This window comes from Aegilops tauschii, chromosome 1 (genome assembly GCF_002575655.3).
Source record: "Aegilops tauschii subsp. strangulata cultivar AL8/78 chromosome 1, Aet v6.0, whole genome shotgun sequence".
NCBI lineage: Eukaryota > Viridiplantae > Streptophyta > Magnoliopsida > Poales > Poaceae > Aegilops > Aegilops tauschii.
This window is the reverse complement of record NC_053035.3, coordinates 562677-582041: the sequence shown is the minus strand read 5'-3', so window position 1 is coordinate 582041 and position 19365 is coordinate 562677. Positions and strand designations below refer to the sequence as shown.

General features: G+C 44.1%; 1 protein-coding gene across 1 annotated transcript; it reads left to right on the top strand.

Annotated features, from left to right (window-relative positions):
- Window positions 1-2733: 2733 nt before the first annotated feature.
- On the top strand, window positions 2734-5064 carry LOC109734581 (uncharacterized). The gene has a single exon (XM_020293790.4). The coding sequence runs from the start codon at window positions 2739-2741 to the stop codon at window positions 3972-3974; it is 1236 nt and encodes a 411-aa protein (XP_020149379.2). The 5' UTR covers window positions 2734-2738; the 3' UTR covers window positions 3975-5064.
- The last annotated feature ends 14301 nt before the right edge of the window (window positions 5065-19365 follow it).

Genomic DNA, 19365 nt, shown 5'->3' with positions numbered 1-19365 from the left:
GTGAGAAGCTCTGATTTATGAGAAGCTTATACCCAAACCTGCCCCAAATGGGACATAATTTCTACCACGACATGTTGATGCTGCTCCATGATAGCATGCCAAGTTTCATGAATTTCAGACGAATTTTGGATTTACTAGAATTACAAAAGCAAGTACGTCGACATTTGCCGGAGAGCCACGGTGCCGTGATGTTCGAATTTCATCCCCATTTCTTGCATGGGAGATAAGCATAAACCCATGGACACATATATGATTTTACAACCCATGTTGGTGCACTGGAGCATGTGTATGTAGTTTAATTTTGAGTTGTGCAGCTGAAATGGCTAGAAAACCAATTTAATGTATAAAATGTTCAAACGAACCCTGAATAATTCCAATTATTTTACGACACACATATAGTCGCATGTTCACTCCAGATAAAAGGTCTAGCAATTCACACACCGTCCATTGCCGCTGTGACCCCATTATGTAATTCAAATCAAGATGAAAAATCAAGTAGATCGCACACAGTTTATTATCACCAACCGTGTGAGATGCAGCACAAAATATCCTGGAGCACCATTGGTGTATAGTACGCCTATGGCTTACGCGAGAAGGTACGTCGGCTACAGTCCACAACCGGCGTCTCAAGCACACCAGCTCGCTCCCCAAATATCATTTCACTGTTCAATCGTCACCAATGAAAGATGGGCACGTGGACCCACGTCGTGAGGGCAACTTCGGTGGCCCACTCCGGCGAGAGCGCGGCCACAGCCGCCATGCACGTGCTAACGAGGTGCATGAGCGTGGCCGCAATCTGCGACCGGGCGGCAAAGGCAGCCCAAACGGCCGCTGTTGCTTCTCAGGTGGCGGCAGCAACATCTGCCTTGGGGATAGCAACTGGTGAGAGCGGCACAGCAGTTGTCCGTTCCGCGGTAGCAGCCATAGCCCTGATCGAGTCCGGCCACGACCATGTTGAGGCCGCCCACACCCAGCTCTTGGCGGTCACCCCACAAATCGAACGAAGCTTCTCCGACAACGGTCGGCAACCCACAGCCGAAGAGCTGGCAATCGCCGAGAGCGTTCGAGCAGCCGTCCGTTCCTCTGCCGCATACCTTGCGACGACGGAGCCTGTCCAAGCCCAGATTGCGTCCGCCCACGCCCAGCTCGTGGCGGCCTTTTCCAAGGAGATGGCGGACGCGGATGGCGAGATGCTTGCCAAGTATGGTGCGATGGATGCCATGGAGCCCCTTCCCCAGGAGACCGTCTGGCGCGAGCTGGACATGGGGAGGCGGCGGCGGAGATCGACGAGCACTAGCCGTAGTAGTACTCTTTGTTTTGTTTAATTAAGAGCGCCGGTCTTTAATTTGTTAGAGTAGTGTTTAGGTCAGCTTGCTCTGTTTGATTGCTGAACTTGCTCGATTAAGAAGTGTGAGTGTGTTGTAGTCTCCTTTGTGTACCCAAATTATGCAATGACGTGGATGACCACTATAACCATGGAAATTCGAACCAAAACTTGTGACGTTCAAACTCATCACGCACGGGTAAAAGCTATCTGAATCGTTTGTGATGTCCACATATCATACACAGTTCTGAATAAGGGACCGTGTCTAATCACACTTTGCGCGCCAGTTTTTTGGCTGAAGCGATTCCAAATTTTCGGCTTCCGTGAAAATATCTACCTCCCCGCCCCCTCCCCCTTACCAAAAGCCACAGTTCTTAAAATTGTGACATTTTTGTAAACTAGCGATTTTCTTCAAATTTGTGATTTAAAAATTCATGAACTTTTATCAAATTAAAAACACCATTCTCATTTTATGAATATTTTTCCAAATTCATGCCCAATTTTAATTTCATGAACATTTGTTATCCATAATTTTGTAGAACCCTTTAATACCATCAATTTTTACAATTTTTTATGCAGGTTAACATTTTTTTAAATACAAAGATTATAATTTTGAAGTACATATTTTGACGACTTCTTTTTAATTTTCATACACGATGTACATTTTTTCGTATAGATCTGAAAGTATTCACGTTTTAAATAAAACTGGCAGTAGACAGATAACCGTTCATAACAAAGTTACATAAAAAATAGTAGCTTTCTTTACCCAATATACTCTAAATTTTTTTAAGGAGGACACAATCTAGTGCACGCAACACACGTGCACACGAGTAAGCAAATCCTATTTTTTAACACACGTACACAGTCATGGATGGGGTCGTGGGTTCATGGGCCAGCACCTACCTTCTGCGTGATTAGGGATAGCAATGGGTACCCATTATCCACGTACTCTATGGGTTAAAAGGTAAAAGTATGAAGAAAAAGTTATCCCATGGATATATAAATAGGAAAATTTGAAACTCATCGAATAAAGCAGACACCGGTAGTCTTCAGGTCAACCAAAAAAGAAAAACAACAAACAAAGAAAAAACAAATTAGATGTGACATCTTGTCTAGATTAGAAAAACAAAGTACTAGAAGGCTATCAACATCAGGACACTATGTCTTCCCCGCAAATAAAATATACAATAGGCGCTGTCTTCCCCGCATGAAAGAATCCTTAAAAGGATTTGGTTATTAATATAGTATCAGTGAGTGATCACCACCAACAAGCAAGGGATACGTGTAAGCGGAAAAAGTAAAGGAAAGAAGATGTACCGACATCACGATGAGCACGTTAACTACTAGATATCACCACCACGCAAGGCACGCAACAACACCCTTTTCTTTTCCTTTCCATCTTGGTTTCGAGGGCATGCATCTCTCTTGGCTACCTATCAATCCATTGGAGTTGAAAGAAGAAGAGGAAGGCTACATCTGTTGCTGCAAATTATACACAAGACCAAGAGAGAGACACACACACACACAAAGTATGAGTTTCTCTGGCGCTGTGCAATGGTGGGATGAGTGGCAGCTGCGCATTCTGGTGCTGGGCAGCCTCTTCATCCAGTACTTCCTCTTCTTCTCCTCCCTGGTGCGCAGGTGTGCTCTTCCATCTTGGCTCAGACTGTTTATGTGGCTTGCCTACCTAGGCGGGGATGCTCTGGCCATATACGCCCTGGCCACCCTCTTCAACCGCCACAAGCAGCTGCCCGCCAATGGGAGCGGCCTGCAGGTCCTGTGGACGCCTGTCCTCCTCATCCACCTCAGGGGCCAGCACGCGATGACCGCCTACAACATCGAAGACAACGAGCTGTGGACTCGGCATGCCATAACCGCAGTGTCCCAGGTCACGGTCGCCCTCTACGTGTTCTGCACGTCGTGGTCCGGGGAGAAGAGGTTACTGCAGGCTGCAATCTTGCTGTTCGTCGTTGGGATTATCAGGTCCATCCAGAAGCCATGGGCTCTGAAGAACGCCAGTATCAGTGGCATGGTCGCCTCTTCCTCCCCATCCACGCGCGAACAAGGTCTGGTTGCACGTTGGTGCGGAGACTGCATTTCCCGTCTTGGATATGAGTTTTCCAAAAGTGGAAGACAAGAAGAAGCAGTCGAAGAGAAGGACATTCCGCTTGAAGAATTTATACAACAAGCAAGCAGGTGCGTGATGCTGTCAGAGTTAGCAAGTGATCAAGAGAAAGCGGGAAAACTAGCTGATGACTCTAAGGAAAATTATGTCTACAGGCTACTGGTAGACATATCAACTCCGTACTCTAGTCGGATTAAAATCCTACGGCTTTTAATGGCCCTTGATTACCAACATGCACATAGGTTGTTGAACCGCGTACTCGCTTGGTCATTTGGGTTCCTCTACACAAAACTGACGATGATACTCAGTGGCCTTGGCTTCTGTTTGCATCTCTTGCTTCCATTCCTGACCTTAGCTTCTGCCATCCTCTTCTCCACAAGCCACAAATATCATGACTACAACGCAACAGATGTCAAGATAACTTACATCTTGTTCTTTTGTACCATGCATGTTGCTGGATTTCCTATTGCTCTTGCTTGGTCCTTGGATCGGAGCCTTTGGATATATCAAGGTTCCCCAATATAGCTTCTTTTCGTTCTGTGCTCGTAAGAAGAGGCCCACTATTTTGATGAAGCTTGCCACGGTTGTCTGCTGCAAGGACTATGTTAACATGCATTGTTATATACAACACGCACCAGTATCCTCAATCCCAATTACAAATTTGGTTCTTGGATATGTGAGGAATGGGTGGACAGGATACATCCACGACGCTGCCAGCTACAGGAGGTTCAACAGCCACAGAGGCCAATGGACACTGAACAAGCATAGTCTGGGTCGCGACAAACGGCTGGGGTGGAGCTTGAAGATGACATCGCCACAGACCTCTGCTTTCACCACCAAAACACAACACCTCACGGCCAAAAGCATGCCGCTCAAAGCAGAGTGATATCCAACCACATGGCTTACCTGCTCTCCATCCGTCCTGAGATGCTGATGCTCGGAACCAGGAACGGTATCTTCACCGTTGCCTGTGATGATGTCGAGCTCATGATGGGTGGCGTGTTAGCACCGGACGTAAGTGGACTTGCACAGGGAATTCTTCAAAGGGCGCAACAGCCTCCCTCGTTACAGGCCAGCAAGATAGGAGCTTTGGTTCCCAATGCATGCAGGCTTGCTGAAGCGTTGATGGAGCTGCAGGATGAAGGGGAGAGGTGGGAGGTGGTCCAGGGGGTATGGGTTGAGATGCTATGCTACTCTGCCGGTAGGTGCAGGGGGTACTTGCATGCGAAGAACATGAGTGAAGGCCTAGAGCTGCTCTCTGATGTCTGGTGCCTCTTGTCATTCATGGGGATGGAGACATCCGCCGACAGGTATCAGAAGCCGGAGCCTCCCGAAACTAAGGAAGAAGAAGAAGAAGAAGAAGAAGAAGATGGCGACCATGGTGGTGAAGGCAGATCCGTTGAGCACGAGATTAATATATCTGTCTAAGTTATTTCCCGAATCATTACTTTGTTTGTTGATGATGTTATGATGCTTGACTTTCTTCCTGGTTGTAATGCTTTATGTCAGTTGACCAGGCTGTCTCTGTTGGTGTATAACAATAATACAAATATTCTCTTGTGTTTCTGAGGATGCATGTTGACTACACCATCAAATGAAATGCGTTGCTGTGATTTGCGAGTGCTCAGTGCTCAGTACTACGTACTCAGTGTGATTTCTGCAACCCTGGTGGCCATACTGTTTAATTTCATCTGTCATTAGTATTCAGTATTCAGTGTGAAGGAGTTTGATGTTGGTCTACTTTTGCCTATCAGTAAGTAATACTACAAATGTACTGTGTGGTAGATATTTCTGCGTCTAGATTGTTTTCTGCTTGTGTTTCTGCAAGGTGCTGGCTTGGGGTTGCTGTGAGCAGTACTCCATTTCGAGGGCCTTTGTCGAGAAACCAAAGTCAGCTCTCTAGTATTTTGCACACATGGTCTAAGTGTTCCCGTTTTTCAGCTATCCTGTGCACAAATGCTATACCAAGCCATTTCACTAATCCTACTGCATCAGAGCTAACTTTATCAAATCCTAAGAAAATACACTGCATCAGCCAATGGTCCAATACCACTCCAAGATCATTACAAATAATATGTCGTCTAATTACTAGTCACCACCACACTTCAGTCACTAGCACTAGCAGCACAGTAATCTGATAGCAAGATTCAGTGTTTGGAGGCAACTCCAGCCTTGAATTGCTCAGAGCTGTCCTGATGGCTTTCATCTGTGTTGTCCCAGCCCAGCATGTCCCAGAAAATCACTGATCCATTGAGGCGATGTAGGCAACGATGAGGGGCTTGAGCGGTGGCACAGCCAGAAGGTCCAGCTCACTGGAGAATGTGCAGGCTTCTTCTTCAGATGGTGGCCTTTGGGGAGCACGTTGTTCTGCTCTTGTGCAACACCCTGCATAGCACCCAGCCTTCCTGTATTGAGGTTTTACAATAAAAAAAAAAGATGCTAAAGTTCACTTCATATGGTAAGTGTAACTTTACTCCCTTAAAACATCGAAAACACTAACGCCCACACGTGTGGCAACATTGCAACTCGCCCACACGCCTGGATCACCGTCCAGTTAAGTTTGCACGAATCTTGACACACCGAGGCAGTTTTCGCGTGCCACGTAGGACAAGGCCGGTGTGTGGGCGTTGGAGAGGTCGCCCACACGCCCCACAACACGCGGTTGCCAGCTGCGCTGTATGGGCGAACTAGTATCTGCTCACACAGCCACCACCTAGTCCACGCGCGTGTGGGCGAACTGCTTTTCGCCGACACGACAGTCGTACGTTGTTGGATGGCAACTGCAGTTGCGCGTACATGGCAACTAGGTAAACACACATGGCAACTATGATTTGTTTGCTAGACAGCAACTGCAGTTGCGCGTACGTGTCAATCAGGTAAACATACATGGCAACTATGATTAACCACAAGTGGCAACTAGGTAAACACAAATAGCAACTATTGTTTGAGTATATGTGGCAACTAGTTAATCACACACGACAACTATGGTTTAATTACACGCGGCAACTACCATAAATTAGACATGGCAACTAAAGTTAACCAAAACAGAGAGAGTTGCCATACTTTTACAACCATATTTGCCATCCCGGATAACTACATCTGCCATCCCGGATAACTACATCTGCCATCCCGGATGGCAACTAAATTGTCATCCCGCGGGTACCTATTGTAGCTGCGCCAGGACATGTGGGCATATTTGCTTCGTACCATACGCGCGGGGTGGGGATGAGTAGTACTTGTTGGACGTGTGGCACGAAGTAGCTGTGCGCACACGTGTGGGCAATTCTACTGTTCACCCACACACAGCCCGTGTGGGCTGCCCCTTCCTCATGCCACACACGGTGTATGGGCGAATGCCTATTATGCCACACGTGTGGTGGATATCGGCGTCCTAAAACATCCAATCCTTTCACATGAATGAAGTAGGTAATGCCGACAAGACTTCCGTTGATTAAATGAATTCAGTTATTTATAAACCTTTTTCAAATCCATGAGCTCTTTGGCTGGCCCAACGCATGCCCGACGGGAGCGATATGATCGCCTAGATTTATTTTATTTCTATCTCTTTCATTTTTTTTGTTATTTCAATTTTCAACTTTTTAATACCAAAATACAAGTTTTAAGTAATTGTTTCAAAGAATGATTTTATGTATTATTTTTCTACAAAATAATTATTAAATGCTTTTAGAAAACCCGCTTACTGTTTTCAGTTTTATCCCTTTGTATTTATTATTTATGTTTAAAATTCAAGATAACATTTTTAAGTACCTGTTCAAATTATGATTTTAAATATATTTTTCCTTCAAACTTGGCATGGATGTCTATGATGGACATGCCCACCGGCTGGCAAAAGTTGGGATCATTTCAAAAATGTCCAAAAAACATCATATTCAATGCAGGGTGTCCGGGTAGGCCAGAAAGCTTAGTTTTAGAACATGTTGTTTCTTGGAATCCCTCAGAAAAGGAAAGAAAACAAACAGAAAATATTCCGCTTTTCCGGTGTTGTATTATAAGTATAAAAAACATACTTAACACTTGAGGTATAGTTGTTCAGTTTGTCAGTGCGGCTGTCTTCAACCGTATATGACAGTCGAGCGTTTCTAAAACAACCGTCTATGACAGGTGAAGAGTTTATAAAATATGACTATCATGCCCTTATTTATGAAGAGGTATGGGCTAATCTTAGCCGTCCTTGTGTTTAGGGGGGTGTACCGAAACAGAAGTGTGCTAGCATGGCGCTCGAAGATGAAAATTGGGATCAATCCAGAGTTGTTCGAGCCGTCACTAGTCTCCTTCTCCTCTTTGGAAGGCGGTCCAGCCATGCAAAGACCGTCCGGTTCTGGGAACTCCAGAAAAGTATAACATGATTTCAGAAAGTCCGGATCTATATATACGAGAAGTTAGGATCTAGCAAAGGGTTCTGAAGACATCCGAAAAATCAGGGATTTTGTTTGTGAAAGAAAGTTGTGAAGGGCCATCATGAGATGATGACCCCTAATGGGCCCCACAGGACCCACATGGGCCACAGACCTATGGCAGACCTAGGTCGAACTTGGCAAGGGAAGGGAGTCCTTCACTCCTTGATCCAAGTGGAGGGCACACCCTCTCCTTCCCCCACCTACATATATGTGTGGAGGGCTCCCTCTTGAAGCACATCAAATCAAAGAGGCCTTTCTCCCGCATAGCACCATGCTCTCCCGGTGTAACTGGCTTAAATGTTTATGCTTTTAATTAGATGGGCTCGAATCTTGGTCTAATTGGTCAAATAGAATTAGACTTCTAATTAGACGTGAAAGCGCCACCAAGTTTTCTTTCTCTTAGTTTCTCGTAGTTCTTTTTCCCGGATGTCGAAACTCTGCCGGACTACTACTTTGAAACATGTGTATACCTCAGAGGGGTCATCTACTTCGACCCTTGTCTCGGAGAACATTCTCATGGCTGGGTGGTATAACCTAGCTGCAAGAATCGACTGGAATCTTCGCGCTTCACCGAGTCTGTCGCTGGTTCCGCCATTCAGCTCGTTGGTGAGGTTGATCATTACCGCCACCTTTATAATGTTCCGGGATGTGATTGTATAGCATAAATATTTTTGTTGCGTAGCACGTTCTTCCACGTATATGAGTAGATGCAGGTATCATTAGAGCATATGGCATTGCACGTATGTGCGTAGTGATTAGAGAGCTCTAATTACTGGACTTCATGTTCTATCCAGGCCCGGTCCTGGAGGGGGGCGAACGGGGCGGCCGCCCCGGGCCCCCGGATACCAAGGGGCCCCAGGTAGGAGGCATGCTCTACACTACTGGGCCTTGGAGGAAGTTAGCGAACAGCACAGATGACGCCTAGGGTTTGATGACGCCACGCGCGGGCGCGGCCGCGCACAGATGAGATCCGTTCTTGATTTTTATCTCATGTGCGTCCTATTGGAGATGAGATCGCCCTCGACGCCCCGACGCCTGGTCCTGAGATTATTATCGTCGGCGATGAGATGACCCCCAGTCCGAGAGTCGCCTTCCTGTACGAGGAGACGAGGGAGTCTCCTGTTCCGGTGAATGTCAGTCATGCCGCCGCCGAGACGTACCTCGTCAGAGCCGTTCATGCTTCTCCGGTGCCTAGGATAATCACTAGTAGAAAAAGGGCCTATTGTCCCAGTTCGTAAGGCTCATTTGTCCCGGTTTTTTAACCGGGACTAAAGGATCGTTATTAAAGCCCTAGACCTTTAGTCCCGGTTCTTACACGAACCGGGACAGATGGGCCTCCACGTGGCCGGTGCTGCGAGCCCAGGCAGGAGAGCCTTTAGTCTCAGTTGGTGGCACCAACCGGGACCAATAGGCATCCACGCGTCAGCAGCTGGCAGGAGCTGAGGTTTTTGTTTTTTTCTGAAAGGGGATGGTTTAGGGGGTAATTTAGGGTGTGTTAGCTAGCTAACAGAGAGAAGTGTCCTCTCTTATTTCCGTGCTTGGTTTACCAACGCTACTGCTATGCCTAAACATGGCTTAGATTAAAGTGAAGGCAACATGTGGTGCATGTTGAAAATAATACTAATCCTAACTTGATCAAGTTTGGATTAGTACCACTTTCGACATGCACCACATGCATGTTGCCTTCACTTCAATATAATCCATGTTCATTTCACCCACTGATATATAATAACTCTTTATGCTCGCATCATGCATCATCATAATAATAAGTCCTACTAATCATCATCATACAACTTCTACTCATTATTAATAACAAGTCATACGATCATCATCCTCATAGTCATCGAACCAACCCTACTTAGTTGTTCTAGGCACATGATCATCAGTATTAGGTAGGACCTAAATACCCTCTTTAAGGTAAAATAGCATAAAACAATATAGACCCTGACTCTCCATTATGGAGAATGGCGATCATGTTGTCTCCATTTCTTGCGCTTCGCTTCCTTTTGCTTCCAAGAACCTCCTTCCAGGAAGCCCCCTCAATGCAACCGGAAGCAGTTGCGTCATAATCACGTGGCAGTCATGAGATTTTAGGTTCTGAAAATTTTTCTCTGGCATATTTATTATTCCCTTTATATTCGACGAGAAGCCAGTCTGGACCTTCATACTGAGCAGACATTCAAAGAAGATTTCCTTCTCTTCTTTGGTAAGAGCGTAGCTGGCAGGACCTTCATACTGCTTTGGAGGCATGCCGTCTTTTTCGAAACGTTGCAGGTCCTCCTGTGCCTCAGCTGTATTGTCTTCCCATACACGCCCAAGAAGCCTAGCAGGTTCACGCAAAGGTTCTTCATCACGTGCATCACGTCGATTGAAGAGCGGACCTCTAGGTCTCTCCTGTAGGGTAGGTCACAAAATATAGATTTCTTCTTCCACATGGGTACGCGTCCCTCAGCGTCATTGGGAACAGCTAGTCCGCCGGGACCCTTTTCAAAGATTACGTGTAAATCATTGACCATAGCAAGTACGTGATCACCGGTACGCATGGCGGGCTTCTTCCGGTGATCTGCCTCGCCTTTGAAATGCTTGCCTTTCTTTCGACGCTGATGGTTAGTCGAAAGAAATCGACGATGGCCTAGGTACACATTCTTCCTGCATTTGTCCAGGTATATACTTTCTGTGTCAGCTAAACAGTGCTTGCATGCGTGGTATCCCTTGTTTGTCTGTCCTGAAAGGTTACTGAGAGCGGGCCAATCGTTGATGGTTACAAACAGCAACGCGTGCAGGTTAAATTCCTCCTGTTTGTGCTCATCCCACACACGTACACCGTTTCCGTTCCACAGCTGTAAAAGTTCTTCAACTAATGGCCTTAGGTACACATCAATGTCGTTGCCGGGTTGCTTAGGGCCATGGTTGAGAACTGGCATCATAATGAACTTCCGCTTCATGCACATCCAAGGAGGAAGGTTATACATACATAGAGTCACGGGCCAGGTGCTGTGATTCCTGCTCTGCTCCCCGAAAGGATTAATGCCATCCGCGCTTAAACCAAACCATACGTTCCTTGGGTCACCTGCAAACTCATCCCAGTATTGTCTCTGGATTTTTCTCCACTGCAACCCGTCAGCGGGTGCTCTCAACTTCCCATCTTTCTTACGGTCCTCACTGTGCCATCGCATCAACTTGGCATGCTCTTTGTTTCTGAACAGTCGTTTCAACCGTGGTATTATAGGAGCATACCACATCACATTCGCAGGAACCCTCTTCCTGCGGGGCTCGCCGTCAACATCACCAGGGTCATCTCGTCTGATCTTATACCGCAATGCACCGCATACCGGGCATGCGTTCAAATCCTCGTACGCACCACGATACAGAATGCAGTCATTAGGGCATGCATGTATCTTCTGCACCTCCAATCCTAGAGGGCATACGACCTTCTTTGCTGCGTACGTACTGTCGGGCAATTCGTTATCCTTTGGAAGCTTCTTCTTCAATATTTTCAGTAGCTTCTCAAATCCTTTGTCGGGCACAGCATTCTCTACCTTCCACTGCAGCAATTCCAGTACTGTACCGAGCTTTGTGTTGCCATCTTCGCAATTGGGGTACAAGTCTTTTTTGTGATCCTCTAACATGCGATCGAACTTCAGCTTCTCCTTTTGACTTTCGCATTGCGTCCTTGCATCGCCAATGACCCGGCGGAGATCATCATCATCGGGCACATCGTCTGGTTCCTCTTGATCTTCAGCAGCTTCCCCCGTTGCAGCATCACCGTATTTAGGGGGCACATAGTTGTCATCGTCCTCTTCTTCTTCGTTGTCTTCCATCATAACCCCTATTTCTCCATGCCTCGTCCAAACATTATTGTGTGGCATGTAACCCTTGTAAAGCAGGTGGGTGTGAAGGATTTTCCGGTCAGAGTAAGACTTCATATTCCAACATTTAGGGCATGGACAACACATAAAACCATTCTGCTTGTTTGCGTTCGTTAAGTACGTTTATTCCGGTAAAAGTGCATTTATTCCGGTAATGTTAATCTCTGAAAATGCTCTCGTAGCTTTTGAATGTATGCGTTCGTTAAGTACGCTTAAGGATTTAAGAGGGGAATATTCTGCTTATAAGTTGGACCTTGCCAAAGCCTATGACCATGTGGGTTGACAATTTTTGCAAGGTATGATGGGGGCGTTGGGTTATGCGCTGCAATAGATTATGACATGTGTTACATCGGTGAAATTTGTGGTGTGCTTTAATGGTTAATTGTTGCCGTCGTTCTCGCCTACTCAGGGGCTCACGCAGGGAGATCCTTTCCCCTTTTTTTCATATTTGTTGCACAGGCACTTTTTTGTTCTTAGTGACGCATGTGCATTCTTCAGGAATTTAGGTTGAATAGACAAGCTCCTGGTATTTCTCACTAGTTATTTGCAGATGATAGTCTGTTATTTTTCAAGGGGTCATTCAATCAAGCTTTAGCAATTAAAAAGAATTCTGACGGTATATGAGAAGGGAACTGGACAGTTATTAAGCCCTAATATGTGTTCCATGATGGTTGGGAAAAAGTGCAGCTTGGTGAACACTAGTAGAAAACAGGGCTTTCGTTCGGGCCTGGCCAGCCCATTAGTCCCGGTTCTGCACGAACCGGGACCCATGGGGTGCATTAGTCCCGGTTCGTGAGCCCAGGGGGCCGGCCGGGCCACGTGGGCCACTGGTCCCGGTTCGTCTGGACCTTTTGGTCCCGGTTCCATGCACGAATCGGGACCAATGCGCCTCCCCCCTGGCCCATGACCATTAGTCCTGGTTTGTGCCACAAACCGGAACTAAAGGGTTGGTCCTTGCTGCGGTCAGAGTTTAGTCCCACCTCGCCAACCGAAGGGCGATCACATCGGTTTATACAGGGAATTTGACCTAAATTCAGAGTGAATTTCTCTGAAATTCATAGAAATTTATTATGAATTTAGGTTGAATTCTCTCTATAGGCGCATCTATGCTCATTTTTTTATGTTGGGGTTGGCGATCTTTACAGACTTTTTGTGTGTTGAATATGCACCATTCAAAATCAGTCTCTGCTTTGAATGGTTCATTTTGAACACACAAAAAGTCTGAAGTTCAAATAAGTTCAAGAAAATGAAATCCCTTTGTAACAGATGAGTTTTCGTCCGAAACCCTGATATATACTTCGAAAAGATTGTCCATTTTGTTCACGAAGTTCATCCACCTTTTGCCGGGACCCTCTCAACTTTTTAGCACATGCTATGTGGGTCAAATGATGATACCATGACAACTTTCAACCTTTTCAGAGTTCATTTGAAATGCTTTTCAATTTCAAGTTCATTTGAAATGCTTTTCAATTTTAGGGTCTTATGGCTTTGAATGGTGCATTTTGAACACACAAAAGGTCAGGAGTTCAAATAAGTTTTAAAAAATGAAATCCCTTTGTAACAGACGAGTTTCCGTATGAAATCCTGATACTTTGAAAGAGATTGTCCGTTTTGTACACGAAGTGCATCCAGTTTTTGCCGTAACCCTCTCAACTTTCTTGCACATGCTATGTGGATGAAATGATGATACCATGCCAACTTTCAACCTTTTCAGAGTTCATTTGAAATGCTTTTCAATTTTAGGGTCTTATAGCTTAAAATAATTAGTAAATGCATGAAAAATAACAAATGAAGTCAGAAAGGATTGAAAAATGATGATGTGGCTTTGAATGGTGCATTTTGAACACACAAAAAGTCAGGAGTTCAAATAAGTTTTAAAAAATGAAATCCCTTTGTAACAGAAGAGTTTCCGTATGAAATCCTGATACTTTGAAAGAGATTGTCCGTTTTGTACACGAAGTGCATCCAGTTTTTGCCGTAACCCTCTCAACTTTCTTGCACATGCTATGTGGATGAAATGATGATACCATGCCAACTTTCAACCTTTTGAGAGTTCATTTGAAATGCTTTTATAAACTCTAATAGCAAAAGGAATCAACTAAAAGGCTTTTATAAACCTCTAGTATTTTTTAAACTAAAAATATATAAAATTTATGCAACTAAAATTATCAAAGTATTTTCTGTTCAAAACATGAAAAGCAGAAAGAATTATCATAAAAAAATTGTTAGAAACTTTAGTAGCAAAAAGAATTTTCGTAAAGAATTAAAATTTAAACTATTCAAATTTGGAAACTAATGAAGTAACAAAAAAAAATAAAGCAAAAATCAAAAAAAATAATTCAAAAACAAAAAAATCTAGAAAAAATACTAGAGCCGTGTCGCCCGTCACCATCGCCGTCGCCCTCCGCCCCGGCCCGCCACGGTCGCCGTCGCCCTCCGCCACCCACGCCGTCGCCCTCCGTCGCCCGATGTGAGCCGCCGCCACGCCACGGCTCTGTTTATTTTTTTTCATATAATCTGTATTTTTTTTTGTTCATTGCATTTTTTCATATATATAATGTGTGTGTGTGTGTCTATATATATATATATATATATATATATATATATATATATATATATATATATATGTATGTATGTGGTAGCTATATGATGAATGGATGTGGCTATGTATGTACGAATATAGTGTTCATAGAATTTTTTTGTTTATATATGTTTTTTCATATATGTATTAATTTTTTATTGAGGTTAATTATTAGTAGATATCGATTTTAGGTTAGTGCTTAGTAGTTGAACTAGTTGATTTAATAAAACTATTTTATTAAATTTTACTATATATAGAAGTAGTTTATTTTTAGTAAGAACTACTTTATTTTATATATTTATAGTAAGTGCTTAATAGTTGAACTCGTTGATTAATTAATAAAACTACTATATTAAATTTTACTATATATAGAAGTAGTTTATTTTTAGTAAGAACTACTTTATTTTATTTATTTATAGTAAGTGCTTAGTAGTTGAACTAGTTGATTAATTAATAAAACTAATTTATTAAATTTTACTATATATAGAAGTAGTTTATTTTTAGTAAGAACTATTTTATTTTATTTATTTATAGTAAGTGCTTAGTAGTTGAACTAGTTGATTTAATAAAACTACTTTATTTTACTATATATGGAAGTAGTTTATTTTTAGCAAGAAAATTAATATAACTAGTTTATTTTTTTAGTTCAAGCAATTAATCCTGCATCGACGTCGACGATGCCTATCCCGCATCCTCGTCGTCGACTCGGTGGAGGAGGCCGGCTTGATCAGAGGGGCCATGTCCGGGACTAGGCTCCGCCGGGCTGGTATTGGGAGGTGCTATCTTCCGGGGGGCATAGGTTGGTGAGGAGCCAGCCCGTCGTTGACCCAATCCTTGTTTGGTGGCGGTCGCGTGGGCCATTGACGGTGCCGAGGCTTCCGGACACCGCGGAGGTGGTACGTCACCGTGTCAGCGAGGAGGACGAGCACGTCCGTCGCTACATGGTTGCGTTGGAGGGCAGGTCCGACAATACCTGGCAGGTTCTTCAGGGATCTCACTGGAGCTATGATCCTGTGATGGTTCCTTCTCTTTGGGTGTCCACCGCCCGCGCCGATACCCGTCGGGCGCTACGGTTCTAGCTGTACTATATATGTATGATAGTATTCGAGGTGTATTAATTAGTGATAATATTCGACGATGTACGGACGCAAGAGACTATAGTTTTTCTTATAATTGAATGCATGCTAATTTGAATACTACTTTATTTTACGATTTGGTTTTGCTTATTGAATGCTTAGATTGGAAAAGTACTCCTACGTACTTTGAATGCTAAAATTGGAGAGCACTATGCAAGGCGTAATGCATTTGATTACTTGATAGCTTATAGGGTTTTTGTTTTTACAAAAATCTAGGAGCCCCCTCCATCATCCGCGCCGTCGTCACCGTCACCGACCCCCCTCCGACCTCGAGGTGAGACCAGCCAAATCTCCATGTCAATATGAGTCCTATAATATGAGTCCTCGGGTTGACTGTAAGTCTGTCGAGTCTCCACCATATATGAGAGGACGAAGAATCCCGACTGTTGTCGTGGGGATAGCTTCTCCTTCATTCCCGTGTGCTAGACAATTTGGTGTAATGCACTCGAGAACGAAAGGAGGAGCTACCATCACCGACTGTCGCAAATGTCAGAGAGGAATCAGTGAGGGAGAGTTCCACCATATATATATGAGAGGACGAAGAATCCTGACTGTTATCGTGGGGGTCGCTTCTCCTTTGTTCCCGTGTGCTAGACATTTTGGTGTAATGCACTCGGGGACAAATGGGGAGCGACCATCACCAACGGTCGAATGCATACACCACGTGAGCTGAGAGTTTTCAAGAAAAGACTTGACAAACCGATAGTCAACCCGTGATGAATAATAATGATCTAACTTAGGTTTTTTAGTACATATATTTAATTGTAGACGTTTACTATTTGAATTATGAACATAGGAAATGTCGTACTCGGACGACGAAGTCTCCCGGAGGAGTGCGACTGGTGCCACGACGACCGAGGTCAGTGCGACAGGCCTTACCTGGACGAAGATCGGCGCTTTAGTATTAAGCTGGAGGAGACCTTCGATGTTGAAACGGTACGCAACGACGACAAGTGTTATTTTTTCGTAATTAAGCACGACTTCAACTATTTCAACGTGTACTTTTCATCTTTTACAATTCGGCTAGCTTATCCCATGCCATGCAAGACGCTACGTCTTGGAGAGGATGGGTTTTGAAGACCATGAAAGTATGGAAACAAAGAAAATTCACCTAAGGACCCATCATGATATAGATTTTGAAGTAAATCTGTATAATTCTGAGAGCGTAACCCATTTTGGTTGCAAAAATTGGGAAGCATTTTGCAAGATGTATGGTTTTGATGAGGGTATGCTTGTCACCATGGATCTTGGTGATCCTGACATCGAGCAAGACAATATGGACATTTGGGTCCTTGTTGATACGCCTCCAATTCTACCGCTATGTGAGTTTCTCAAACATAGTTATTAGCTAATTTAAATTGTTCATTTCAAAATAGTTGACAGCTTATTTTCATTGACAGCTTATTTTGATTGTTCAAACAATGTGCGGAACATGGTAGACAGAACCTACTACACCGATGGCTCTGAGTTAACTTATAAGGAGAAAACTCATCTGGTCGGATTTTGTACTGATCTTGAGAATTACAATATCTATTGTAAAACTCCTCCACATTATGGTCAATACGTGCCACTAGTGCACGTGTTGAACTACGGTAACTACTATGGAGATACCCTGGTAAGATTTCTTACTATTACGACATCCGTGCATCTTTTGCATACTTCTAAAACTAGTACATCATTGCTAACTATGAAGTTATTACTATGTTTTTCAACAGATAATCCCAGAGGATTGTGTGCCTCATTTGATGTATCAGAATGGTAGGCTTGATATTTTGAACATACAACCAGGTCATCCTACGAATCTCAACTGTCCATACCGGATTTCTAAAAGAAGTGGAGACATACAAATCAAAGAATGGAAAAAATGTATGGACAGTCGCAAGGAGGTTCTTGGAAGCAAAAGGAAGCGAAGCGCAAGAATTGGAGACAGGATGATCTCCATTCTCCATAATGGAGAGTCAGGGTCTATATTGTTTTATGCTATTTTACCTTAAAGAGGGTATTTCGGTCCTACCTAATACTGATGATCATGTGCCTAGAACAACTAAGTAGGGTTGGTTCGATGACTATGAGGATGATGATCGTATGACTTGTTATTAATAATGAGTAGAAGTTGTATGATGATGATTAGTAGGACTTATTATTATGATGATGCATGATGCGAGCATAAAGAGTTATTATATATCAGCGGGTGAAATGAACATGGATTGGATTGAAGTGAAGGCAACATGCATGTGGTGCATGTCGAAAGTAGTACAATCCAAACTTGATCAAGTTAGGATTAGTATTACTTTCGACATGCACCACATGTTGCCTTCACTTCAATCTAAGCCATGTTTAGGCAAAGCAGTACGTAGCGTTGGTAAACCAAGCACGGAGATATAAGAGAGGACACTTCTCTCTAATAGCTACCTAACAACAACCTAAATTAACCCCCAAAACCCCTAAATCAGCCCCTTTCAAAAAAAACAAAAACCTCAGCTCCAGCCAGATGCTGACGCGTGGATGCCTATTGGTCCCGGTTGGTGTCATCAACCGGGACCAAAGGCCCCCTGCCTGGGCTGGCCGCAGCGGCCACATGGAGGACCTTCTGTCCCGGTTCATGTAAGAACCGGAACTAAAGGCCAAGGGCATTAGTAACGATCTTTTAGTCCCGGTTCACAAACCGGGACAGAAGGCCCTCACGAACCGGGACAACAGGCTCTTTTTCTACTAGTGGAAGCAATTGCCTATTATGGTTATCTTATAAATTACTATGGAGGGGTTTGAGGATAGATAACTTGGATTACCAGTCCCAGAGGGTAGAATGAAGGCAGGTAAGTTTCACTATACTAAAGACAAGTTTTTGAAAAGGCTTTCTGACTGGATTGAAAAATATGCTTCTTGTGGAGTCAAGGAAGATTGAATTAAAACATTAATTCAGGTTCTACCTATGTACGTTATGGGATTTTCAAATTTCCGGTTTCTGTTTGTGGGGAATTATCCAAGATTATAAGGAATTTTTGATGAGGAGATGACGAAGATAGAAGGAAAACACATTGGTTGGCGTGGGACAAACTAGCAAGAACTAAAGGTAAGGGTGGCATGGGTTTTCGTGATCTCATACTTTTTAATCAAACTCTTTTAGTCAAACAAGCGTGGAGGTTGTTAGTTTATTCAAACTCGCTGTGTGCGAAGTTGATGAAGGCAAAGTGTTATCCTGAGGGACATATTCCGGATACGGTGTTTCCGCATGCTACTTTAGTGACTTGGCAAGGTACGTATTACACATGGTCTGAAACTTCTTAAGAAGGGGATCATTTGGCGTGTCCGCGATGGATCTAGTATTAATATTTGAAGGGATGATCGGATACCTAGGGCATGGCCTAAAAATTTCAGGTAGAAGGCATAATACCAGGTTAAAGTGGGTATCTGATTTATTCATGAGCGGGCGTAAGTATTGAGATGACAAGATGAGTCTGTATGACCTAATAAATAAAATGTTGCACACTCAATATGGTTACTCCCCCACTATACTTGCCCTTTGACAGCCGTTGCTCTGTTTACAAGGGGAAACACTTGTTATCATACGTCTGATGAAACGCAAACACCAGACCGATTCATTGCTGTTAATTTGCACACCATCACATGGTCGAGAGCGCATTGAAAAAAATCAATTGAAAGCGCCCGAATACCACCCAGCTCCAACTACCCCCGTAACTCTCCCCTTTCCCTGTCTATCCCAAAAATCTCGCCCCTTTCTCCTTCCTCTCTCCTGCGTACCTCTCACCGCCGAGATGCCGCCTTGGTTCTCTCCGCCAGCTCCGCCTGCTGCTAGTGCATCCGACCCACACCAACGCCGAACACATCCTCCCCTGTCTTGCTTCGGACGCACCGAACCGCCAAACTTGTAATCCTCCTCGCATCCATCTA

Excerpts from the sequence above, each read along its gene's own strand:
- LOC109734581 (XM_020293790.4), top strand. The coding sequence starts at position 2,739 with ATGCATCTCTCTTGGCTACCTATCAATCCATTGGAGTTGAAAGAAGAA.